The sequence below is a fragment of the Apteryx mantelli genome, chromosome 5 (assembly GCF_036417845.1).
Source record: "Apteryx mantelli isolate bAptMan1 chromosome 5, bAptMan1.hap1, whole genome shotgun sequence".
Taxonomy (NCBI): Eukaryota; Metazoa; Chordata; class Aves; order Apterygiformes; family Apterygidae; genus Apteryx; species Apteryx mantelli.
The window spans coordinates 62,419,544-62,447,519 of record NC_089982.1 but is presented as its reverse complement, the minus strand read 5'-3'; the positions used below and the strand labels follow the sequence as shown (position 1 = coordinate 62,447,519).

At 37.7% G+C, this 27,976-nt stretch overlaps 1 protein-coding gene across 1 annotated transcript; it reads right to left on the bottom strand.

Moving 5' to 3' along the window:
• Nucleotides 1–171: 171 nt before the first annotated feature.
• On the bottom strand, nucleotides 172–27,171 carry RELL1 (RELT like 1). The gene is made up of 7 exons (XM_067298151.1): nucleotides 27,039–27,171; nucleotides 14,800–15,039; nucleotides 13,059–13,130; nucleotides 11,754–11,811; nucleotides 8,958–9,197; nucleotides 6,298–6,485; nucleotides 172–2,698 (listed from the first exon to the last, which is right to left on the bottom strand). The coding sequence occupies exons 1-6, from the start codon at nucleotides 27,124–27,126 to the stop codon at nucleotides 6,305–6,307; spliced, it is 879 nt and encodes a 292-aa protein (XP_067154252.1). The 5' UTR covers nucleotides 27,127–27,171; the 3' UTR covers nucleotides 172–2,698; nucleotides 6,298–6,304.
• Between the last annotated feature and the right edge of the window lie 805 nt (nucleotides 27,172–27,976).

Genomic DNA, 27,976 nt, shown 5'->3' with positions numbered 1-27,976 from the left:
AAATAAAACTCCTAACTTGAGTACATCACTCTACAACATAACCTTCTCACTATCTCCATAAATAAAATCTTACGGTGCAAAGAGATTGCACTATACATTTTCAAGAGCTAAGACTGTGCAAAGGTTAAGTTTCACACAATGGATGCACATTTAAGGAAATCACAAGCAAGCTTAAGAATCAATGTTTTATTTACTGCTTGGTAGTACAAAAATTGTATACAAACTATTTTGTTAAAAATACATTTGATATGCAAATTTAAGAAAGACTGACATGGCAACATCCATACCACTACAAAACTGCAGAGTGTAGTGTTAAATGCAATAAAACAGGCACAATTTCTAAATCCTCTTGCTGAAGTAGCAATGCACAAGTTAAGCTTCTGTACAGACCAGGTCTTAAAACATCTTATGTAAGTATGTTAAATAGCCAAACAATGTTTTACATATTGAATACACTTGGTTTTTTTATTCTATATATTTCCGATAGAATTGAAATAGAAACTACTTTTAAATTAAGTAAAAAAATAGCATATTTCTATTTAAACTTTCTTCAATCCTTTTGGCATGTTTACTTGCAGTGCTAACCCACTGCCATACTAAAACACAATACTATCAGAATAAAATCTTTGTTTGTTTTTTAAAGCTTTTGAGACAGTCTACAACTGTGTATCTCCTTTCTGGTAGCTATTCAAAACTGCTTGGTTTTGCAAAATACTCACTTTCTCCAGGTGTGTGGGTTTTTTTTTTTTTTTTTTTTTTTAACACTCATATTTCTCTTAGTGTCTGGGAAACTGAAAGCTACCTACTGTACTAACGCAAATTAAACTCCTCTGCAAACATTAAGCTCTTTACAGAAATAATCAAGCAAAGTTTGGAGAGGAAAAGAATGCAAGAATTTATTAATGTATGCCTCTTAAGAGTTATAAGGTGAGTTTGATGGTTATGTTAAATTTAAAATTTGAAAAGATCTTATAAACCATCTCTTAAATTTATACGAGCGAGGATGCTAAACACTCAAGTACCAGTTGTGGCCAAGCTTATTTTGGGGACTCAAATATGGACAACAGCCACCTCTAAAAATATCAAATTTAAAAGGAATAATAAACCACTAATTCTTTTTAGAAGGTTTGTTTTGCAAACAGGAAGTTAGTGTCAGTGAGAAGAATACACTGATAGGTCCAGTTTGTGTCTTGTGGATACAAGCCCAAAGACTACCGTCACATACTTCCCAGCAACAGCCCAATAAGCCTGACCTTTCCTGACAAGCTGTGAGGATATCTAAAATTTTAAGTGGGAAGATTTATCTTTCTACATATTGTTAGCATTGCCTAGGCTGATGAAGAAACTTGACTCTGAGATTTGAAGGAGAAACACAGTTTAGAGCATTTAGACTAAAAAGATTGAGAGCATTAATTTAAAACATCAGTTTCAAAACAGGCACTGATTTCCAGTGAGTTCATAAAGCAGATTAAATTACTTTATAGTTCTCAGAATATAGTGCAAGCTCCACTAAAATGCAGTATACTACAGCTTATGTACTCTTAGGCACTCAGAGCAAATGTTATTTTTCAGTTTCTACTATACAGCAAAGTTTGCTGACGTATTGCATAGGTTCCCAAGTAATAAATAACAAAATAAAGCAGAGATCATAGTAAGTAGACACAAAGAATTAGCATTACAGAACAGTCACTGGTATTTTTACCAGTAAGTGACACTCAAAACGTGAAGATAGTGATGCCATGGCTTAACATTTTCATGCCACTGAAAACTACTATTCTCAGTCCAATAAAGCCACTCTGAAGTAATTAAGTATACTCCAAAATTTTTAATGCCATATATTCCAAATGCTTATCGAATTGTTGAAATAGGTTGCCTTTGTTTAACAAGGAACCTGGAGGGAGTGGGGAGACAAAAAAGAAAGGCAAGACTATTAGGCACTCCTGACATACAGGCAAGTAGTTACAAGAAAATGGAAGGACAAATGGCCTCGAAGAAAGTGACCTTCCCAAGAGCTCATCCAAGTGCACAGAAAAGATGCTCTTTAGCCTAATGCCAAGCAGTTATTGAGATAAGGGGGAGAAAGACATTGATATCATTTAACATCTGCATATGGCTGAACTAGCCTGTACTGTAAAGAGGGCTTACATATTAAAGGCACGCATGCAGATTTTGGCTGATATAGCATTTGTTTACTTGCACATTTTGCTTGTCTCTTAGCAGTTAGATTAAAAGAATATTTTCATCTTCCAAAACCTGGCTTATCTTTAGTGAACAACTGTGAACTCTGGAGGGGAAGAATAGAGGAGAAAAAAACCTGATGGACCAGAGGGGTAGTTTATCCATAGGGTAATTATTCATAATATTGAGCTCTTTAAAAATACTTACCTGAAAACAAAAATCAAGGTTATTTAATAAGACTTTTTATTTTTTTCTGCCAAAAAGAGTTATAGGTACTTTTCTTTGCAGGACAAAGTCCAATATTTGGTATGAGGTCCACAGAGCTCAACTCTATGTAAGCATCTAAATCTTATTGATTTTATTGATGAAAACCCATTAAGCATTTAACTTTGCATAGGTGCCATCACAGAACTTGTAAAATGCTACAGTGCCATAAATACATTTCTTTAAATAATATGCATCTCAGAGTTTTCAGTTTTCTCCCAAGTGTTAGCAGACAAGCTTCTTCTAGAAGTTCCACCTGCAAGAGAAGAAAACAATTCTAAAAAAGAAGCGTAAGTAGCAAAATTAGTTTTAGGATGAACAGGCCAATTAACAAGTCAGAAGATACTCCAAAATGAAGACAAGGCTTTTTGTATTCAAATTGGCAAGAAATTACACAAACTTCTCTACTCTAGAATTCCAATTCAATTACATAACATGGTGGCCAGGCATTACAAATTTTAGGATGTAAAGCCATAAAGGACAGAAACTAAAATTTCAGCTGGCAATCATGAAAAGGATGGGCAAACATACGGACACAAATTGACAAATCACATCACAATGCAAAGCACACAACTTTGAAAGAGATGCTAAGAACTGAAAATATTATACAAACTCAGTGCACAAGTGAATAATTGTTTATTCATTAGCTTACAATGGAAGTGCAAGAGTTCAAATTAAAATTTTGACTTCAAGTATTACCTGTACATTTACTTCTGCTTTTTTACATGCCACTAAATGTATATTTAAATAAACTGAGGAAATAGAATCTACTGAGAACACGGACCTCAAACAGGGAGAAGACATGCTCCGACTTAAAAAGATGCAGTCAACGTGACACTAGGGTAAGCTGAAACACTGCAGAGCTCATTTCACGAAAATACTAAGAACATGTCCATTTGGGGAAGAAAGAAACCCTGAACTCAGGAGTAGCAGCAAGTACAAGAAACTAGAAATATTATCTCACATAGGAACCACCCAACTCCAGAACTCCATACCACACAAGAATTCCCATTAACCACACAAAGCTTCACCTGGACACAAAGCTTCACCTGGTACAAATCTACTGCCTCCAAATGCCAGAATAACCCTCTTGTGGCAGGAGTTCAAAACACACTTGTGTCTCCCTTCTTCCACTACATTTGACAAACTGAGTCTAATTCTCTAAAATTATGTGCTTTTCATCTGCTATTGGCTCAGGCACAAAAGTCCTATGTTGCTTATCTGTTTGATTTCAGCAAATCAAGCTACAATAATTTAATAGATTAGATGTGTGAAGTAAGCAATTGAAGCAAGGGTCTAACTAATATTTTTATCTGTTCATATATAAACAGCTTTTTCATGCCAGCATGGACAAAAACTGATCTTGAATCACATTAGGGAATGCTATTTTAGACTCTTAAGCAAGATCTGTTTGGTTTTTGTTGTGAACAGCAAGCAGCCCTGGCTAGTTTTCCACATGATTTACAAAATAGTTGTGCTGAACGGGAGAGACCTTTACAAGAGATTCTACTGAGCTCATTCCCTGCTATTAGAAAACTTGTTTTCAGAAAGGACAACATTTTAAATCCTAAGGGAGACTCTACAATAAAAAGCTGCCATAGATGGGCTTTTTTTTTTTTATAGCTATACTATTACAAATCTCTAGAGATCAGTTTATTTTTAGATTAAAGTAGTAATAGTTCAAGTTTAGAGACCAAATTTTAGATAATTACAGGGAACAGCTTTCTTTTATTTAGGAAATGAAAGAATACATTAGAAAGAAAGTTAAAATAAAAACATTATTTTTAAAGTGATTTCAAAAACAGATTTTTATCAAAGTGCACTAGAATTAACTTTTCATATAGGCCCTTTTTTTGCTATTTTTATTGTTAAAGGCAGTCTGATTGTCTCCTCTTTAAAGTCAGAGAACATGTTACTAAGTCTGATCATGCCTACCATGGGAGATGTAGAAAAAAACCCACAGAAGTAACAATCCAGCTGTACAACAGTCATGACAATGCAGCCAGTGCAGAAATAATTTATGTCCTACTTCGTTTAGCTAACACTGATTTTAAGGGAAGAAAGGAAGCAATTTCAAAAAGAGAGGAAAACTGAGCATCAGAACATAACTTTGAATCTGAAAACAAGAGCAAGGTTTTTGTTTGCCTTTTACTGACACCTGTAGCTCTTTTACAGATTTCTGAGCAGAGCAATGCGATAGCAGCCACTAGAAAGCTATGACTTGCCAAAATTTGCCACAGAATAAAACACAAAAACAAACAAAAAAAACAATCACCAAGCACCTTACAAGTCTATCATCTCTCTCCAAGGCATGATCAACTGTGGTAACACTGGCTTTGACCAGCATTTGTCCAGTCTGGTCTTATAAATGTCCAGCACTGAAGATGCCACAGCTTGTTCTAGCTTCTTAATTCTTCGCACCTAAAGCCCATCCCCTGACAATTTAGCCTACTATTTACCTTCTTATCCAGTGAGCAAAGCGTATAAATTTACTCCCTTTCCCTCTGCAGCTTTTTTAAGCATTTGGAAGCTTAGCACTCTATGCAATGGTTCCAGAACGACGGGGTATCACTTAATGGTTAGGCGCAGAGACCAGGCAAACACAGTCTTAGTTAACAGTCATTTCCGGGCTGCAAATAGAGGGTAGGGGGAAGCATCCCATGGCTTCACAAACCAGCTTGCTCCTTTGTCTTCCTTTTTAAATTCACAGAATTTTAGAAAGGATTTACCAAAGCATATAAAAAATAAGCCTCATCTTGCGCCTTGGCCTTTCAGAATTTAACCTCCAGACACTCAAGGGTTTTTGGTTTGTTGGTTTTTTTTAATATAATATTTAATTTCCACTTGTGTGCTTCCTTATATTTGAGGTTACTGAGAGCTGAGAGTTTGAAACTGGGCTGAGCTGACACAACACTGACCTCTTTCATAGGGAGACTTTAAGAAAGTGCACTTTCTTAAAGTCTTCTTAAAGCCTTTATTTTTTTACTCCCAGAACTACTTCCTTTCCCAAGGATCAGACTCTCTATTTGCATCACATTCATGTAAAATTGCCTTTCCTCTTCAGATTATCAGTTTCTTGTCATCAGTTAGAAACAAATCATATTACATTATAAGGTTATTCCCTACATTCTTAACAAAACAAAAAAAACAAGAAAAAAAAGGTCAGGAGCACATTCCAAAAGCATGCTGGCAGTATGCCCTGCTGCCTTCTTGTTCAACAAATTTAATAGGGTATTTCAAGCAATTCACTAAAGTTTAATGAAAGAAAATCCCATTCTCATGACCTTCCTGACATAGTAACTAGAACAGATCATTGTCTTATGAGCATTCTCATCTTTCTCCCTACTTATTAGTAAAAGTTCCACTGATCTATCAGAGAAATATCTAGTAAGCAGTCACCTGATACAAGCACAAAGTACTGTGCAGCAAACATAAGAAAGAAGCACTGTAGTTATTCCAGTAATGAAGCTGTCAGCAGTATTTGTTTCTTTTGGATAGCAAGCACATATTGCTACTAAAATCTGAACTACCATTTACTGTAGAAAAAAATCAGTACGCAGATGTTCTGTTTCTTGGACTGCTGAAGCCACCTCCAAGAATTAGTTTTTATTTCAACGTAGCTCCTTAATTATAAAGTCTAAATGAACATTTAGATAAGAATTTGCAGGATATTTTTAGCCTTTACCAATTTATCATTAACTGAATGATCAAATACATATTTTGCAGACTTTTGTAGCAACTTATGTAACTGAACGAATTTTCACACAGAATGGCCATTTTCAACCTCATTTCTCTTTGCTGATTACCTTATTTCATCACATTCCACTTTCAATATTAATTTTTAATATTTGATACCTGCAGCTCACTCTGAGCTTCTTCTCTCTTGTATTCCCTGTTTCACAGGTGTAGTAGGTGCTTCCCTCGATTCCTGTTTCGTAGGCGTAACAGGCATATCACCACTGACACTCTCCACACCAGTAACAGACATCAAGCTTTTCCGCTCTTTGGAATTGGATTTGTGCTCCACTTTTGTGACTCTAAATCTGAGGGGAGCAAAAGAAAGATTCCGTTATGTTTTCCTAGAGATTAGCTAAATCATTCTCAGTATCCAGTGTACTGACAGGAACAGACTTTTAGAGAGGAGAATCCCAAGGGCCAAACATGAGAGCATACACCTCCTGGGGCCCAGTTTCACTGAAAGGAATTGATCAAGAGCCACAGCTATCACTACTGCCTTAGTTGGTAAGCAAGAGCGCATGTAAGCTGCTAAACCATGACGAAAAAAAGAAAACGAAAAAACAAAGTTAGTTTTAAGTTAGTATCACATACATCTTTAAGGCCACTTTGTGGCCCTGACTACATGTCTGTCTCAACTTGTCACCGTATTAGCAATAAATAAGGTATTCTGTGCACTAATAATTTGTAAATAAAATTCTGCTTTTAAGTTTCTTCAACCAGTAGAAGATACTTAAATAAGATTGACTCAAAAATGTGAGGTACAAACACATTTCAGAAGAAGAAAAGGGAGAACAAAAAGAAAAGCATTTCATTTCCAGGTTTTCACAATGTGTGACCCACCGTCCCGTCCCGTCCCCCCCCCGCCTCCTTCAGCAGTACCCGACCTTGGCAAAGCCCCTCCAGTAACCTGCACAAGCAGCAGGAAGGCTATTAGGCCAGAGGGAGCTGAGTCCTGCGATACAGAGAGTACACTTCAGAACAATCTTCCTTTGTATTACCTATGCATACCTTTAATACACACTGCTGCTGAACCATACTTTCTCAGCAAACTATTTTTTAAAAAAAATCCACAGACTGTATACATGAAAATATTTCTTAGAATAGTAATTTTCTAAGATAGAACTGCAATGTAAGCTAGGCAATTAAAAATAAATGAAAAGAGAATGAAGTGGGCTCAGGCTTAATTGAGGAAATATCAAATTCAGAAACAGAGGAATTTATTCACCTGTAATCCTTGTTTCTTTTTAAGATAGCATCAATAGAGCTGGATCCATTGGATCCATATCCACTGTAGACTCCTATACATTTAGTTCTCCGGTGACAAATAATAAAAAAACAATCACTAACTGTATGAATACACCTATTAACATAAATAAGTTTAGCTTTGACAGTCAATGTTCCACCTTTCCTTTCCAAACACTGAAAACAGCAGTTTAGCTCATGACATACAAAGTTACACTGCTCTGGACTGACATACAACCAAACACTAAACTAATATCCATCAGCTATCCTCACAGTAAAAATAAACAAAACTCCCTCAAAACTCCTACAATTTGTTAATGTAAACATAACAATAATGTTAACATAACAATACACCTTTTTCCATCCCCACAGCACACCCCTGTGTAGGTGTTCCTCATTTTCTCAGTTATAGAAATATTTTTCTCTGCCCTCAATTACTAGTCTTACCATGATTGAAAAAATAATCTCAATCTCTGCAATTTTGTCCATGTCATGTCTTTTTGAGATGACAGGGGACTCACCACTTTGAATGCTCTTCAAAGCCCATGGCTATCCTACTTATCCCTCATTCGCCCCCTAATACATGAGATTGTTTCTCTGATCAACTTAAAACACTAGCTTCCACTATACACTAATTAAAAAAAGGAAGCCTTTTGTGCTTTCTCTGATGCTACTTTTCACATTCAGAATGAGTTACCAGTAAGGCGTGCCTAACTCATTCAGCCTCCTAACATCCATCATGCTCTTCACAAAGCCTACAAAAGATTTGGCATTTACTAGTTCACCGGTAAACTGAGACTACTACATACTGAACTGTCAGAAGGAAACAGAGTATTTGCCATCTCCTCTCAAAGTCTTTGGGGGCAGAAGTAAACCAGCTGTTTGTTGTTTTCATAGGGATTAGACTGAAATTGGGGCAGTTTGGGAAAGCAAGGATGGCAATCAGTTTTCACATCTTGAAAAGGAATTTTCCATTCCAAAGATCCTCTTTTTATACTATAAAAGACCTGAATTTCTTGAGGTTTTTTGTTTGGTTACAGGGTTTTTGGAAGGTGGACAGGAGAAGAATCAGATGAAGCTTTATCTACTTCAGAATCACACCCACTTCAAACCCGTCTCATTCAACATCAACCCTTGGGACTTCAGCTTTCTATATGCTGGTTGAGTGCCCTGACCTCCAGTCAACAGCTATTTCAGGGCAGGTTTCTCAATGTAAAGTCAGTGTAAAGCTCCTTTTATTTGACATAACTACCTTTTCAAATTAAGTCTTCCTCAAATATCCCTAACTTTCCTTTTCTCCTAGATACTACCCCAATATCTACATCTTATCCTCTAAATCAACTGTACACTTTTCTGAAATCACATAAAAAGTTGAACAAAAACCCTCAAACATCTTATGAGCTCTCAGCTTTTACAGTAATGTTACTTCAAGATTTCTGGCAACCTTGTCTAACCTCCATGTATAGGAGCAATGGATAGCTGATCCAACATGGGCCACTGTAGAGTCCATAAGTAAACAATAAAATAAGTCTTACCTTCCCACAGAAAGTACTGTAACCTCTCCAAGACGGCTTCTTCTGTGCTCTTTAGGTTTGTGAGCTGGCTTTATAAGATGCCATCGTTTGTGACTACAACGAGTACAAACATCCTTTTCTGCTACCCCTCCGACAGTATGGAAGTGATGGCCTTTGCAGTTGTGTTTAAATGGAATAGCACCAGGTGACAAAGGAGACCCTGGACTTGTTGGACTCCCAGGAGTGGTAGGAGATAAAGGGCTGTGGAAGAAGTATAAAAGAAATGTAAATGTTTACTATAAAATCTCATTTCTTAAAACGGAAAAAGATAACATACAACTTTTAGCTGTGTCTAATAAGCAATTCATTTATGGGGGACAGCTTATTTGTGAGGATGCTTGTTTTAAGGCTCTCCCTCATATATATCATAACATAAATGTATTTTGCAGTTAAAATTTCTTCCGCAAATGAATTCAACTGCAGTCAAATGGTTGATTTAACTAACACAAAGGGCAAGGAAATGGAAAAAAAAAAAAAACAAGCTAAAATAGAGAAGAGGTTAAGAGGACTAATACAGAAGAAGACATATAATCAGCAGATGAAGTACACACTTGGAGAACTAACTAAAGCATTTCAGAAATGTTACAGCATCTTTAAGAACACACAAAGAACATAGTCCCACAATATTAGGAAGAGGCAAAACTAATGTCTACTATGAAGAAAAAAGAATTAACAGACCATTCAGCTTAAGCCTCAGAAAAATGCTGGAACAGTTAACTTTAAAAGACCTAGAAGGTAAGAAAAAACAGTGCAAACACCAAAATGCATCCATTGAGAATACAGCAAGTCAATCTAAAACAAAAAAAACAGATAGCATAGGTAGAAAGCAGCAAATGTGTTTTTGGACTTCAGTATTGATTTCGATACTGCCTTGCAACATATTCTCATAAAACAAGCTAGAACACAGTGCATTTCAGGTGAAATTACTGTAGCTTAAGTTAGCAAACCTTGTTTAAGAAAAAAAAAAAGGAGAATATTATATATCAGTAGATTACTACAAAACCGGAAAGACATACTAAATGAAGTTACTCTGGTCCTGAGGACATTCAGTGCTTTAGAAAGCTTCTTGGACAACAGAACAGAAAAACAGCTAAAGAACCTATGAACTTTGGGTCACCCATAATAACCATAGAGAATGAAACTAGAAATTAGGATGATCAGAGGAGAGGGGAGGAAAAACACACACACAGAAATCTTATGAAAAAATACTAGATGAACTGCAGTAAGAACAAAAATTTCAATACTTCAGCAGAGGTAATTAACTTTGCAAACCCAGATTAGAGAGCAACTAGCCAGATTCTCCAGAGAAGGAAGGCTGTTGCCAAAAAAGGACAAATTGCCCAGTGGAAGTAACAGGAGTATAACCCGGGAAGTTACCGAAGTAATTTTGTTACATTGCTCGGCATTAATCATGCCTCAGCTGGAGTGTTCCATCCAGTTCTGGGCATATTATTTCAAGAAAAATACTGTCAAAGTGAAGAGAATCCAAAGGATAACAGAAAGAACAAATTAAAGAAATAAAACCTGCCATGACACACTGGAGTTACTTGGATGTTTATTTTCAAAACAAAAATATTGACAGGAGACATTTAATGGTCTCAGAATAAATAAAAGAATGCTATAAGGGAAATAAAATCTGTTCAACATGCAGCAAATACAACAAGTAATGACTAATGGCTAACTTAAATCTGCACTTTTGCCACTTGCTATTTCTATTATTAGAAAGCATTTCCTAATAGGAAATAAAATAGGAGATAAACTGTTACATAGCCCTGTTCACATTGCTAAATCTAACCACCCTTCCCACCCCCACCCTTTTCCTTAAATTAGTAACATAGTACTACTTGAACCCTCATCTCTTCTGCTTTGAATAAGAATACAGGATTATATATTAAGAGTATTTAGAGTAGTATAGATATAGGTACTTATGTACAGGTACAAGCACGAGGGGGGAGAGGGGGGGAGAGGGGGGGAGCCAGGCAATACATATTCTTATTACCACATTTGTAAAGAGAAAAAGCAAAACAGAAAGAGGCATAGAAAGAGATGTCTATTTTAAGTTAACATCTGTACAAATGAAACAAGTGCTGTTTCTGTCCTTTCAAATCAGACAAGTCGGTTTAGTTCAAAACTACTAAGCAACTTCACCATAAAGTAAACAAATATTTGCAGCCCCTGTAAATCTTTAGTGCAAAAAGCAGTAAACGTGCATTACACACCTAAAGCATACAACCAGAAGAACAAGATACTAAAGAAAAGTATATCACAGGGCATACACTAAAATGTAGTGACTCAGAAAGAACACCATAAAGAAATCAAAATATTATCCTCTTAGCTGATGACTCAGGAAGTGATGTAGTCTTAGAAGTGCACATGAAACAAAACCCTACCATAACCAGAAAACAGAAAAATCCCAACTTAACGTCACTTAAAGAGATTTTTTTTTTCCTTGCTAACATGCTTTTGGTTTCATATAACCAAATTTATACTTTCAAGTTACAGAAAGTTAAAAACTATCTATTACACACATGGTATTAATATGGCAAGAATTTTAATTTTTTAAGTAATTAGTAGATATTTAATATGATACCACTTTGACTAAGTTTCCAGATTACTGATACTAAACTTTGGTAGATTTAGGCAATTAATAAAGTTACATTAAAGGATGTCATTTCACCATGCTTCCATTCACACGGGATCACTGAAAGGGTATGTTCTTAGATGGCTCTGGAAACACGTGTTAAGGAGAGTAATTACCTTTCAGGTTCAAGAACACTGCTGTCTGCTACCATGGCCTTTAACACATCAGCATTCGCTGCAATGAGAATAAATGGAATTCTTAAGCATACAGCTCTAACTTTAGAAAAGCAAAGAGCAAAAACAAAAGTGCTCAACGAAATTTCATCTACAGTGGAGATGGCTGGATTACACAAATCTCCAAAAAGGCACAAGACAAAGTTATTCAAAATCTTAATATAATTCTATAGGATTTTCTTAACCTGAGATACTAAAGTTACAGTTCATATGGCACTTGAAGCTCTGCGCCAGTACAAACCATATAACCTAGCCAACTCCACAACTCTCCCAAACAAAATTACTAGAAATTTTTAAACATCCTTTTGAAAATAGGAGCATCATCGCCTAACATGTAAAAAGCAATTTCAAAGACAAAGAACACCTATTTATAAATGAGCCCTACAAAACTGCAAATAACTATCAGCCAAGAGCTTCAAATTGATCACATATTTCAAAAAAACACATGGGGTACCTAATCCCAGCCTGGAGGAAAACCACACGGGCTAAAAAGTCTTAAGGATTATTGAGGAAAAAAACTTTTCCAGAGGACTAGTCTTCATATAGGAGTAACTCAGAGGCAAGTCCAATGCCTGAGAGAACTTTGATTTATACAGTGTAAAATCAAACAGACTAAAGGTTCTTATACTGTAAAATATGCAGTCTTCTAAATGTTCATTAGACCAGGCAAATGCATTCTGAACTAACCAAGCATTTCTTGGACTGCTTAAGTTTGGTTTTATTTTTTCAATCATACCTTCATTCCCCTTTACTTTGTGCAAATACCACATGAAGATGTCATGTCTGAAACACAACATGAGAGACAATCTAATCTGTTTTCTCAATTACACACAAAGCTCTCTTTGGATAACAACTGCAGGAATCATTTCAAGACAATCAATTTGATGTAGTCAAAATGTAAAATTTTACCTACTATAAATGTTGCCATCAAAAAAAAAACAAGTTTGAGCTTCTACTTCAAAAAGAAAACAAAAAGATTCAACCAACTCAAACACCAAAATATTTAACAAAAAAACAAGAAAGGCACAAACCAAACTTATACAAAATAGTTTTCAGGTAAACAAAAATTTTCCCATTTTGTCTGAAGTTATTGCTTTCTGAAGGCAATCTCAAAAAAATTATGTATGTGCAAAAAGATTATTAAATGAAAATACATGAACATAGCATACTTCAGTGTATCTGAAAAAAACATATTTGCTATCAGGCACCACCACAAAGCCTTATAACTTCAATATCACCATACTATACCTTCATTTTTCATTATGTAGTTAACAATTTGTCCCACAGTGTCACTATTCTCATGCATAGTTTCATTCATTTCTGTGCAAGAAAATAAATACCATCAATATCTTGGCCTTCCAAAAGGAAAATTGATTTATTCAAAAATTAAATGAGAAAAATCAGAAGAATATTACATAAAAAAACAACAAGATCTATTATCACTTTGGAGAGAAACCTTAGATCAGACTTTTTAGTCCTTATTCAGGAAAAACACAAGTTTGTGGAATCTACACACACAGGTCTATGATATTTTCATGCAAGACTTTAGAAAGCTCAGTATTCTCATAAACATATATCAAAATTCCTTCTCCAGTTAATACGGAGACACAAACAAGAGAGCAGTATTTCCAATCCCTACTACAGAGGGAAAAACAAATCATTAAACTGTCTGAAGGCATTATTTTAAAATAGATATTATTTGCTTCTGCTATACGAGGGATTCAATCTAAACTATAAGGATTCAAAATTTGACTTTTTATTTTAAATATATATATTTATATCGTGTGTGTGTGTGTATATACACACCAAGGTTCTCATATGACTATAGGAGTCAGGAATTTAGGGGAGAAACATCCTGACCACACTTAATCCACCTAGAGTCAGTGGTACCTGTTGGAACAACGCTGGAAGATTCCTCAGAACTATCTCAGAACACAGAGAAAGAGGAGAGAGAGGAAGCAGAGAAAAACCGAAAGGCACCAGCTCTGCCCTTCCCTGATAATCATTACGACTGGCTTTAAAAAATGCAGGATAGAGACCTAAAAGTTGCCCACCTTTTACTACCCCTCACCTTGCTTTCTATTACTACTCACTTGAAATAGCAGATCAAATAGTACCAACTGCTATGTACATGCCCCAGGCAGTAATTGCTTAAGCACATGCTGACGTATGGTTACTACGTCACCTGACTCCTCAGTCACCACAGAGCCCCCGTAATCTGTGTTTGTTATAAACCTACTGACAGGCTATCAATCAATCAGGAGAGAGGAAGAGGCCCAAAGCATTTACACGGACTTGCCCCTTGTATTTACCTAGCTACACGCAATACAGGGTTCCTATAGCTCTTCAAGTGATACACTTTTTTTTTTTTTTTTTTTTTTTTTAAAAGACAAGACAGGATCACAGAACCATGAAAAGAGTACAAAAGAACAAGCTTTAGAACAAAAGCAAAGGTATCTTTAAGAAAAAAAAAAGTACATAGGACATGTCATGTGAAATGGAAAATAGTCTAAAGGCTCAGTTTTATGATGAGAAGGGAGATGAGAATGATAGCACAAGTTTGCTTAAGATTGTTAAACCTAAGACATGCTATGCTTTAAAGAGCAGCTTTATGTCACTCTTTATTAAACAGTTATGTATAGTACTTTGTTGTTACTAGCAGCACATGGAATGCAGAAAAGCAATCTGGTGACTCAGATGGCAGTTTATAGCCACAAACATTATAAATAAAATAAACTGGATGTTTTGATCCCTCCGCAAGCTCTTAATCTGTTTTAGAGGACTTGCATGGGAAATTGGAAGACTCCTAGTTTTGACTGGCAGAGACCAAAACCAATAGACCATATAATGGTAATAAAAATACGCATCTTAAAAATATTGTGGTCATGTTTAATAGAGGAAAAAGGACAGAAGTCTCACAATAAGTTATTCTGTATTAGTAGCAATGTACAGAAATATGTAAGAGGCATTTACTAGACACACTGATTACCTATTTTTTCGCCAAGTTTTTCTTCTTCTACTTGTTCAGCCTCTGTTGTACAACGATAACCTTTTTTCTTAAGGACATGACAGACGAGGATCCCCAAGAGACCCATGATGAAGAAAACAGGAACCAGTGCAAAGGCAATATATTCTGGGTGGTCAGACCCATTACCATGGCCAGTTTTAGTTGTCAAAGTAGTTGTTTGTAAACCATGGCTTGGCAAAGCTTGGAGAAACTCTTCACCACCTATGTAAATTAACAAAGAGTTATTATGATACATTGTACAGCGCCATTTAGAAAATTATGAGCCTGACCAAATTCCATTAGTGTCCATGAGAACTTCTGTGACAACTTGAATGGGCAACATGGACTCAACTGACTCAGAACTCGCCCCCATAACAGTAGATATGCTCTGTTAGTGAAATAATTATGGAACAGAGAACACATACATAATTACATTATATTTCTTCAACATAACAGGGAATAGCAAATGATACTGTGGCCTGATAGGTCTCAACTCTCAACAAGAGGGCAGGCATATTTCACAGTAGCATATTCACTACACTTCAAAACATCTAGCTGAACACTACTATTGCGCCTTCTTACCATCAGTGAGAAAAAAAACCCCATATCACTCCTCCAGTCCTAACTTTATGCAAACTAGCTTAAAAAAAAAAAAAAGTACATATAGGATTTAACAGTGACCCTTGCAAAGAAAAGGTATCAGATTTGAGAGAAATAACCGTTTTTTCTCTTAACAGTGGGATTTCACAGCACAAAAGGTTATGAAAGTTTATCCTCTCATTCTTCCTCCTCAATTCTCATCTTGTGCCAAATTAACAAAATCACAACTACTCTGTGAAACCACGTCTCAATAATTTAAATATTCCTCCCCTATATGACACAGTTTGTACAAAAATAACCTTTTTTCCATTAAAAAGACGCTATTCACAGTTTCTATGCACAGGTTTACAAAGTTTGACAAGCAGATGAAGCAAAGTATAAAATGTGTAAATTACAAAGGAAAAAAGAATCACACTATTTACACACTAGGCTTAAAAATATATAAACTAACCATCAGCATAAAATGACCTCACTCTTCACTCCTTTAAGATTTGTATTTAAACTTGAAATGGGAGGGCGAGAGGCTTTTACTGCAAAAAAGGTTATAGAGTAGGCAAACACTAATTCTGTAGATGTAAGTAAGCACTGTCCTCTCTGGTACACTACGAAGTTAATAGGTGTATATCTCATGTTGTAGATAGGCCTTTTGAAATACAAATTCATAGAACAATTTAGGTTGGAAGGGACCTCTGCAGGTCATTGGTCCAAACACTGCTAAAAGCAGAGCTGATGAGCTCAGGTTGCTCAGGTACCCACCTAGTCAAGTTCTGAATCTCTCCAAGGATGGAGAGTCCACAACATCTCTGGCCAGCTGTTCCAGTATCTGATCACCTTTATGGCAAACATACATGCATATACTAAAATCTCAGTGCTTTCTCACATATCGAATATTGAAGTATACAACTGATTCCAACTAAGTTCAACTGTTCAGCTAAATCCAAGATTACAAGTTGGTTCTGAAAACTCTTTCTGAACCTCCAGAGGTTACACACACCATATGAAGAAAATTAAGACTGCTCTTGTAGAACTTGCAAGCATATTCTTGTATTTTTAGTATATTTTTTCTCCTTCACTTTGCCTGAAAAGATGATGCTTGAAGTAGGAAAGAATGACAGAAAAGACCAACCAAAATCTAAACACTGTATTTCAACATATTTTCCACCTGACTCCCATTAATATGAACAAGGCAGTTCATACTTTTTTCCTATTAATCAGACAAACCGACTGAAGGAACGAAGACTCCCATCAGAACGTCATTTACACAACAGCGCAACATGACATTTTCATAACAATAATGTCTAGAACCACAAAAACCCTCTTTGAAGTTAAATAAAAGTCTCCAAAAACTGCAGAGAGATCATTATTCCACAGTCATTTTTTCTGCTGGATTGGCTGTATAACTGTTAACTAAATTAGTTATATAACCATAACTATCTGAAAAATGCCAGCAAGGTGACAGACAGCTAAGAAAAGATTTGTAAAGCTGCAGTTGAGATGTATTTCCCTCAGCTTTCTTTTTATCAAAATACTAAACCATTTATTTACAGGATTTCTGAATTTTTCAGAAGTCTCGAATTGTCAATTCAGTAATAAGTAACAGTGAAGACTTGCCCAAAGCGAAAAATAGTGAAGACTTGCCCAAAGCGAAAAATAGTGAAGACTTGCCCAAAGCGAAAAATAGTGGCACTCCTTTGAAATAACAATTGAAAAAAAATCCATTAGCAAAAAAAGTGTGTGAAGTATTTCTCTAATTTTCTAGACAATAGTAGAAATGCAGAAAAAAAGAAGGAAAAGCAAACAAACAACTGAGGAGACTGGACGCTGAATGTATTTTAAAATGTTAAAATAAATTTCAGTATGTTTACTTTGGACAAAGCAGGGTGGTCTAGCTTGTTTCCAAAAACCAAGAGAAAGCTATTTACTTTTAAGAGAAGCCAGTAATTCTACAAATACCTTGCAAATTCTGCATGCAAATAAGTAACTTTTAGAAGCTTTAACTTTTACCTGGGTAGGACAATTGATCAATATATACAACTTAACACTTTAAGACTGCAGTTGTTTTACACTACAAAGGAAGTAAAAGACAGCAATGGTAAACGGACATGACCATGTAACTGAAAAGTTGATCATACATACAGTTTATTTGCCTTCTAGGAATTTATAGTTTTATATAGATATACCAAAATTTTTTTTTTCAGGTGGCAAGAGCTACAAAGAGCTACAAAATCCCTGTTAAATTACACAGGGTAGATAATTTATTATCCAAACAGGAGATAAAAATATCACTTTGGAGAAGTATCATTTTCATGACTACAGTATCTCAGAATCTAAAGAATCCCATTGAAACAGTACACATTACAAGCTCAGAAAGGTATTAATAAATCACCACCTACCATGTTTAAATACAAGACAGCTTTAAACAAGTAGGCAGATGCTTTAGTATCCATTTAAGAATGAATGGGAAAGACTTACCACACTATTTCAAAGGCCTCAACAGCCATTTACTAATCAAGCTAACAGCTGAGAGGAAAAAGCAAGTAGGGCCATGGACTGAATCTCTGACCCAACTTTTTACATTTCCAACTCTTTGAGGCAGGAGTTGCACGCGTTGCCCTAGCAAAGGAATGCCTCTTGCCATTTCTCTATAATCCTGGCAGGTATTTCCCACTTTAAAAAGCCTAGAGAGCAAGTAGGACTTAAAGCATGGTCAAAGGCTCATGCTTCAAAAAAACAGCAAGTTCATCACTGGTGAATGGTGGTTCACCATTATAATTTCTCCAGATGCAAAGTTGCTTTAAGAGATCCCTTCTCTCTTCAGTCCTTTATCCCACTGGCTGTGCTGCTGACAGACTGTAATCCTGAAAACAGTTTTAAACTGGATCACTGAGATAATCCAGATTAAAAAATATATATATATATTTTCTTAAAAAGCAGTCACTTTCCTGATTCAGTATAGCCTGTGGTTCAAACAGCTGTGTCAAGGCAATCAAGGGACTGAGTAAGCCGAGGTGAGGGAATGAGCAGCTGTGGGCAAAGAAGGATGAATACACCTAAATCAAGTTTTCCTAAAGTAACTGTAGTAACATGGAGCCACAGTCTCATCATATAATAAGGGAAAATATGGAGGAAAAAAAATAATTATGTGCAACAAGTATAACATCATACATAATTATTTTTAACTCAGATCAACTTGAAACCTCACCAGTTTGAAAACCACAGAAAATGTGCACACAATTTAAAATAAAAATACAAAGCTGATTCACAAGGCTGCATAAAATCAACAGAAGAGAGTGCTTATACAAAGGAAATAGAAAAACACATCACAAATACTACCAAATATTCACACCAAACAAGAAGAAATTCTGTATATCCAGGATAGCCAATCTCAAGTTCACAAGCAACTCCAATGACAGAGCTACATCACATCTGGAAGGACAGATCACTTTCGAGAAACCACTAAATCCCACCCCGGGGGGGAGAAAAAAAAGAAAAAGGAAACCTCAGGGACTACTCAGGCTGACATTCCCAGCCCATTTCTTCAAAAAGGCAGGAAAATCCCATGAATGGGAACACCACCAGGGCCCCTTCCCTTGCCACTCCGCAGCTCTGCCTCTCCTGCCTGCACAATGGTTCTTGGCTCCTTCCAGATCTGAAAGGTCAGCTTTTCCAGTCGGCATTACCGTAACACCCAAGTGCTCTCCTTGGTGTATTTATTATAACAAAAACAAAACAAACAAACAAAAAAAGCCAATTGTTATGAGTTCCTTCTTCTTTTATATTCTCCCTGACAGAATTGTTTTTGTTTGGTAATGTTTTGGTAAGCAGCTCATGAATAAATTTGATTTTGTTTTGTAAAGAACCATTTGCCTGGTTAATTACAATAATCTCAGAACTGGATCCTGCAAACAAACAATACTGTATACTCACAAGCATTTATGCACATGGCTAATAACGCCACTTTTCAAATGACTGATGTAAATCAAGTGTAAGTGCTTGCACAGTAAGGACCATAGTTTGGGGTTTTTTCATTTTCTGTTTCTTTCTTAACCACAGACATTTTCATCACATAACCTGTGTTGTGATTTAGTTTAGTACTTCTGCCCATAGATTGACACCTAAAGCACCACTGATAAAATCCAGTCAGCTAATATCTGATCTGCAGTAGAAAAGTCCTGTCAATTTAGGCAAATTCTCAAAGGACAGATGCAGTTTACATAAGTAAATAATTAGATAAATAAACAAATAAATAAATATATAGCCAGAACAACTGTGGCTATAGTGGAACTTTTTCTGGCACAAGGATGTTGAAAAACTCACATATCTTATTAATGGAATACTCTGTAGTATAGATTTGCCCACACAAAATTGGATTGACATTTAAATAGTTTTAGAACTAGGCAGAAAAACACACTTAAAAGTATTTTTCCACTTAAAAATGCATTAACAAACATATATACTCCAACATATCAGCCTATGTAAACTAGGCTACATTATTTTTCTTCATTTGACCTCAGATACATAAAATCTAACTCTTCCACAAAAATTCAACAAGTTGTAAATTCGTTTGCAAGATATTTTGCTTAACAGTAAAAATTAAATCAATATTTCTACATAAACATACAATTTACACAAAGACCATAAACTGTACTTGATGTCATTCAGTTTATGCTCAAAATGGATGTAAAAATCCACCCAAAAGGAAAATACCCAAGAAGAAATTAATTAGCCAGATCAAATACTCAGTGCTGCTTATGCTCACAAGGAGAGCAAAGCACTTGGCATTCATTTATCAGACATCCAAACTTTAATGGGCATGATATAATGCAAAAAATAAGGCTTGCCCAGTCATGAGCAATATATTCTATGTCCCAAACCATAGCTACATCATTCATTTAATGATCCCTCTTCCTCTTCCCCAGAGGCATATTATGCTTATTAACAGACTGTTGACAGTCTACCTCATTCTCATGATGTAGGATGTTGCTTCACGAATGTTTTTACTGAAAGTTCAGGCCATAGCAGCCTTCCTTATTTCGACTCAATTCATGTAGGAATTCATCTGCTTCTGTGTTTTTCCCTCCTGACACTTTATATACCTGTCATCGTGCATCAGTCTACATATTACAATTAACTAAAGTTTTGACAAAGATGCGTTCTAAATGAAAACCTTTAGGAGCAATACTCGCAGCATTTAAAGTGGTGTTTAAGCTACAGAGCACAGATTGCATTCATACTATGTAGCTTTGCTTGCTTTAAAATAAATAAATAAATAAAAGTATTAAGCTTGAGCATTCTCTGCCCTTAACCCTCATCAAAAAAGCAAAATATAAAGCCAGCCAGCCTCAGCCAAGAAGTAGCCTTTCACATTGTTGCTAATCATTACCAGTCAGACACAAAGTCAGTGTACTTCTATCTCAGCAATGGCTCAAGAGAATTTTAGAGCATCTTTAGAAAACAGAGTATAGGAGGGAAAAAATTAGAACATTAATATGAAAAAATATTTCCTCCTTCACTAAACCACAATCTTTACATGATCTACACATACTTATTAACACTCTAATTAAGCACTGTATTCCCTCCATGTTAGTTAAATTATGTTTGACCACAGAAACTATTACAAAACTAGAATATCTTGAAGGACTGTAGTAAGAATGAGACTACAGTGGACCATGTAAGCAAAGGTATTGCTCTGTAACAAACTTTTTTTCTCTAAAGTTTGATTTTGATATATATATGTATGTATGCATTCAAAGAAAATAGGACTGAGAGCACCTTAGAGATGTCATCCCACTTCATCACATTGTCCCAAAACAGGATTAACTGTACCTAGACAGCTATCTGCCACACACAGCTTAAGTTCCTGCAAAGGCAACAGCTCACATATATTATTTTCTTTTTCACTGCAAATGGAGGGTCAGAACAATTCCTTCTTTAGTACCTGCTACAAGATCAGATTTTTCTTGCACTGATTTACAGAATTAGTCTTTCCTTGGTTTTAGTACCATATACTTGAAATTTAGCATTATCACTAGGATACCCCCTATATAAGCCAATTATCTCAGCTCTACCTCTAGCATTGATCTGAATAGACAACTCTCAAACTTCCCATAAAACAGGAAAAAATTTCTAGAAATATTTACTTAAATATCAAAGAATGACTCATTCTTGAAAAGTAAATCTTTTTTTGTAACCAAGATCAAATCTGTTTAGTTTTTTTATACAAACTACATAAGCTTCACCATTAAAACAACGCGGGTTTTTTTTTCTGTCTCTCATACTAAACATAGGCATAATCCATATCTAGCTGATTACTTTAAGCACATTCCAGTTGGTTTTGAATTGTTTTATTTACAGAAAGTATTTCATAAACAATGATGTAATCTCCTCTCTCCTCTATTAATAACAAATCCTATATTGTTATTTCATATTTTGCTCCATTAAGTCCATACCATTTATTTCTTATGGCATGCCTTTGGAGAACTTTGTTTATATTTTATAGATTTGACTGTTATAGCAATCTACACAATTAAAATAGGTACATCTATAGTTACTATTTGCTTCTCTGTAAACTTCAAGGCATTACACTTCCTGCTTTCAAGTATGGAAATGAAATGCAACTATCTCACAAGACACACAAACTGTTTTGGCTTTCATGTTAACTAAATTATTAGAGTTATTTAATATGATCAATTTACAACCTATTTCTGTGCAGTACAAGACACATGAAACATTCAGATACAGCATATACTCTGCTCAAACATCTTGGCTAAGTGTAGTTGAAAAACATGTCATCAGCTTATGCAGTTCTCGCATTCCTCACCATCGTGCCAGTCCACCTGTCTCTTAAGGATCAAAATAATTTAAGCAAAAAAGGTTTGCCTGGGTGGTTTGGGGTTTTTTGTTTTTTGATTTTTTTTTTTGGGGGGGGGGGAGCAGCCAATGCCTGGATCGCTCTTAGTTCAGTTCTCCATGTGATACTACAAACTATTGCCCTAGGATAATCTAAGGGCTACTTAAGATAGCAAAACCACCCCAGGAAACAGTCAGGCAATTATGGCCTCAGCTAATTCTGCAAAGAAAGAAGATGCTTGGTGACCATACCTGGTGTTTCATTCTCTCCTGGCTCTACTGCGAGTATGCTTTGAACTGGACTAAACTTCAATGATACTTCTTACCTCCAGGCTGGACATCTATAAGGCAGATGGATGTAAGCTTTGATTTCAAGCATCCATTTTAAGCATGATTTAAACAAATAGAAATTGTTTAAAAATTAATCTTACATCTGAATTGAAATGTGCAAAAAACAAACCAACAAACAAAAAGCTGTATATTAGCTCAATTTCCTAAATACATACTAAATACCTCACACTATAAATTTAACAAAACTTAATTTAGAAGTTTTACTAAAATGGAGTTTTGCATTGTGCTTAATTAGATGCCAGAAACAGCCAGCTTATGTCCCTTTGCATTTTACAACTGGTGGATATGTTCTTATTTTAAAATAAGCACACACTGGGAAAGCGAGCTAAATCAGCTATTTACTTTCATTCAGTATATTCAGCTTATTTAAATGTAACATAAAATGTTCTACAAGAGCTGCAGTAGAGGTTTCTGTTATTAAAGTCTAATTTCATTTTTGAGATTCTTAAGTTCTAAAGAACCCAGATGGTAATCATGTATTGATTGAATATGGGGTTTTTGTTATTTTAATCACAGTAAATTTAGCCAGAACAGTTCGCCACGACTTCAAATTAAATATACTTTTTAAAAGTTACCTGATTTAAATAGTGTTTATCCACTCTGGTAGCAACAGTCAAATTCCCTTTACATAACTATACAGGTTATAAAACAAGCAATTCCAATCACAAATCAGAACGTATCACTGCCTAAAACAAACGCGCATTAAGACATTCAGGAACTGTAAGGCTTCCGTGCCTTACCAGTAAGGGTTATAGAAGAGACCAGACAAACTAGAAATGGCTGCAAGAAACATATTTTAAAAAAGCAGGTTTTGCCAGAGAAAAACTCTGAGCAAAGAAAACCCATTGCCTACCAGTTGCTCCATCTATTTCAAAAGACATTGCTCGAAGAGATATTTACAAACTGAATTGCGAAGAAAAAACTATGATCTAAAAGACAGCTTGTGAATTCTGCCCAACTTTTAGCTTCCTTGTAGCAACTGGAACCTATTAACAGAAGTGAAATAAGCAGGAAGTCTGATGAGAGAAAGGAAGTAACATGATGAAAGAACATAATGACAAGGAGTAATAGTACTTCCAACTTAAAGGTCAAGCAAGGGTGTTTAAGGTCCTCTAATAGGAACTCGAGAACAGACCAGGAAACTCTCATCAGAAGGTTTAGAAAGTAGTTAATTAGAAAGTAGTATCTCAAAAAAAGCAAGCAGAAGAATCAGCCAGGTTTCTTTAAAGTTAATTCTAACTGCAGAACTAGTTCTACTTGCAGAACACTAGTAGTAAGATCAACACGGTAAGTCTCAGGGACAACCTATCTTCCTACAATACCTAGCATCATCCCTACAATCCAACATCATATTCAGAAGCATAAAACCATGAGTCTTGCATAGCACTTGAAATTGAACTCTACTGGATCCAAGTTAGAGACTGAAGTCATCACAAGATTTGTGCTAACCTCAACATGGGCAGATTTCATAGCAGGTCTGGAAAGAGTTTCCTCATCTGAATTTCAAGAGACCATTTCTGCCCTGATGAACTCCTTCCTAATCCCTATTTATTTCTGAATTACATTCCCTATCAACGTTGTTTCACCAAGTTGTCAGCAAGAAGTTTTAGAACAGACTTCACTGAAAGCTATTTGGAGTGGGGAAAAAAAGGAGAGGAGACGCTCCTAAACAAGGATAGTTTCTATTAACAGCAAGCATGAATTATGGCTAAAAGCATTATTGTATAACCCACATAACCCTCAACAAGTTTAAACCATTGCAGTTTCTACACTCCCAGATGAAGCTTGCCATGAACCATGAAGGAAGACCAAACTTCATAAACACACTACAAAAGCATCTGACGTTACTGAGAATTCAATGTGAAAGCAACGAAGAGTAAAATATCTAGCGCAGTTTCACTCTGTCGAGAAAGAAAAAACGTAACATGAGCAAGAGGAACAAAGACCCAATCCACACTACCAGGTATGTGACACAAAATGCAATTGATAATACTGAGAAAACGCATACACAGAGAGGAAAAGCTCATGGTGCACTATTTACCACTGTAAACACTGCAGAGCTTGTGGTATCATTGCTTTGATCACTATTTGAGCAGCAGACAGTTTCTATTGCAAAAAATAGTTAAAATAGAAGCTTTGCATCTGCATTTCAGTTGCAAAGTTTTTCTCAGATTTCAGCTTTCAAATAGAGCATGCACTACATGCAGCTACCACACAAATATAACCAAGTACACCAAATTGATCTGGCTATGTCTAAAAAGAATCACTCCTGGACACACCTGAGATTTACAGCTATTCCATATTACAGGTAAATTTACAGGTACAAGTTCATCTAGAAAACAGCATTAAATCAATGCTACCAAGTACACTAAATAGTGTGTTTTTGCAACAAACATCTCCACTAGTTCAAACTAGTCAAAAATCATTTTTATCCAAAATCAGTCCATCTTCTGTGTGAAGATAAAACAAACCAGCAGAAAGTATTTGACAACCCAGAGGAAGGGGAAGAGAAAAGTCCCATGCTTTCATATCTTTGCATTTCCTGCTTTGCTTGCCAACTTTTAGTTTTCATAAGTAAATCCCATTCATCTACGTATACCAGACTAAACTACTGCTATAGTTACTAAATTCTACCAATGCACATGCCACACTATCAGTTCCTCAGCATGACTGTCTTCAAGCTCAATAAAACAAACCTGAGTATAAACAGTTGTAAAAAGTCAGTACAGGCCTATGAATACCCATCCTTCAGTTTACTAAAACATCTGTTCACATCCTCTCTTAAGATGCCAGTAGTAGATAAACTGCACAGCAACCTCAGCATGTAGAAGCACCTGCGGTAATTTGCCAAAGTAGCAACCCAACAAAGAGCAACTGTAATTTTTATCTGTTACAAATATTTTATGCTAAAGTTAGTGAGAAGCAAAAGGGGGGGGGGAGTCATGGTCAAGAAGAGGATAAAGAGGGAGAAAAAAATCCAAGACTTCTTTCCTCCTCTCACCTCTGCACACAAAACCTCAAGAAAGAAGTATTAGTGCCTTGAGCAAAACAACTACCAGTTAGCACAAGTTTGATATTCAAGATGACTAGCCTCTTTTAAGGAAAAAGATTAGTTTTTTTTTTTTTTTTTTTTTTTTTTTTTTAAGAAAGGCTGATAATGCTTATGTTTTCAGCACTGCTTCACTGGTCCCAGGCGTGCCTGGTAGTATTTATTTCTTTCCACTCTCCTGAAGAGAAGGGTGGACTGGATGACCAACCTCCTGCTTTCAGAAAACAAATGGTAGGTGATAGGTATCTCAGTCCTTTTTGAACCCACCCAACCTGCACCAATTAATAATTACAGATTTACAAAAGTAAGAATAGAAAAACTAGAAACATTTAGTGCCTGATTCTACAGTAATAAGCATCTTTATGTTAAGCCCTTCCATTAAACTTAAAGTTTACATTTAAACAAGCTGACACATGCTTATCAGCGTCATACTATCCGGATGTAACAAAGCCAATCAATCTGAAGGTTATGCCATATAAAAATGAGCCTCAGCCTAAGCACAAATATTTCAAAAGCATAGACATCTGCACAAAGAACTGTATTCCCAAATGTTTACTTCTTGTGTTTCACACTTCAGACAACACAGGCAACAAAATCAGTTTCACTGCAAGATTATTAGTACCATAACATTTTGAATAAATATAAACAAAGAATAGACCATTTAGAACTAACTTCCTCTGGAGCTTACACACTTGCGCGCTTTTCAGAGATCTTAGAAATTACAATAAACTCAATTCTCAAAAGCTAAACTTTAAGCCAAGTTTAAGTCCACAACGGACACTGAGGTAGAAGCAATCATCTGACTCATTTCTGCTTTGTGAGTCAATTTATTTAAACTGAAAGTAAAATTAAGTACGGAAAAGTTACCAAACTCCAATCAGTACAGTTCGTTACTTTCTTTTGACCCAACACATACCAAGCACTATACCAAATTAAACTAATGCACCGGGGGGGAAGAAGAGCTGTGACATTAAGGCCGGTTTTGCCCCCGAAGCCACTCGCACCAGGAAAGCGGCACGGTTTCCCGGGGGCCGCTCCCGCACGCCGCGCTCCCCCGCCGCCCCGCGGGCAGCGACCGCCGGGCGCGGAGCCCCCGCCCGCCCCGCGGCGGCGAGGGGAGGCTGCCCGCGCCCCCCGCCGCCCCGCGGAGCAAGCGCCGCTCCGGCCACCCCCCCGCGGCCGGCACGCAGGGGGAGCACGAGCCCCCGCGCTCCCCGCCGCGGGCCCCGGGCGCGAGGAGGCGCCGGGAGCGGCGGGGCCCGGGGCCGGGCGGGGAGAGGAGAGGAAAGGAGAGGCGGGGGGTCGCGGCGGGAAGCGCCCTCGCGGACCGCGCTGCCCGCCGCCGCCAAGCGCCGAGCCCGCCGCCACCCACCGAGCGCGGCGCGGTTCCTCAGCCAGGCCGCCGTGGAACCCAGCGAGGCGGCAGTTGGCGGGATCCCGCCCGTCCCCGGCGGAGCCATGCTCCGCTCCGCGCCGCTGCCCCCGCGCTGCCAGCGCCGCGGCCCTGCCTGGCCCGGCCCGGCCCTGCCCTGCCCGCCCCCGGCGCCGGGCGCGCCCGCTCCGCTCCGCCCCGCCCCGCCCCGCACGGCGCGTGCGCGGCGCCGCCGGCCCGGCCCGGCCTGGTCCGGCGCGGGGCGGGGCTGTGCGCGCCGCGCCGCGCCGTTGTGGCGGCCCGGCGCGGCCCTTCTGCCCTGCCGTGCCCTGCCCTGCGCGCGGGGTGCTGCCGGGGCCGCTGGCCGCGGAGGCAGCCGGCCGCGGCGGCACCGGGGCGTGACGCCGGCGGCCCTCCGGCCCCTGCGTGCTGGGCGCCTCCGGGTTGGCGATAAGGGCGGGGGAAGGGGTTTCTCACGTACCTTAGTGAAGTCTTTGGAGGGTGTCGTTTCCCCTCCCCGGCATGGAAAGCTGTAAAACGTTGAGTCCTAGCGCAGGATGTTTTCCTGAGCGCCGGGCGGCTGCTACAGCTGGTGGCAGCGGCCCACCTCGGCCCTGGAAGTGAAATGCCAGGGAGCAGAATCCAGATGGAAACAGGGCTCGTTTCTGCGCGTGGCGTCACTACCCCAGAGCAGCAGAGCTAATCCTCACCCTGCTTATTTCACATTTTCATGTGCTTTCAATGGTTCCCAAACCCCAGGGTGCAGTACCAGGGCCTTGGGCTCCCTGGGCACCATGGGGTCAGTGGTCTCCCTCGAGTGAGCGGTGCTGCGCCCCCAGGGCCCCTCGCTGGCACGGGCCTGGCCTGGCTGCCGTCACCACCGAACCTGGTCTCCCTCGGGGCAGGCAGGAGCAAGCGGTGCTGCGCCCCCAGGGCCC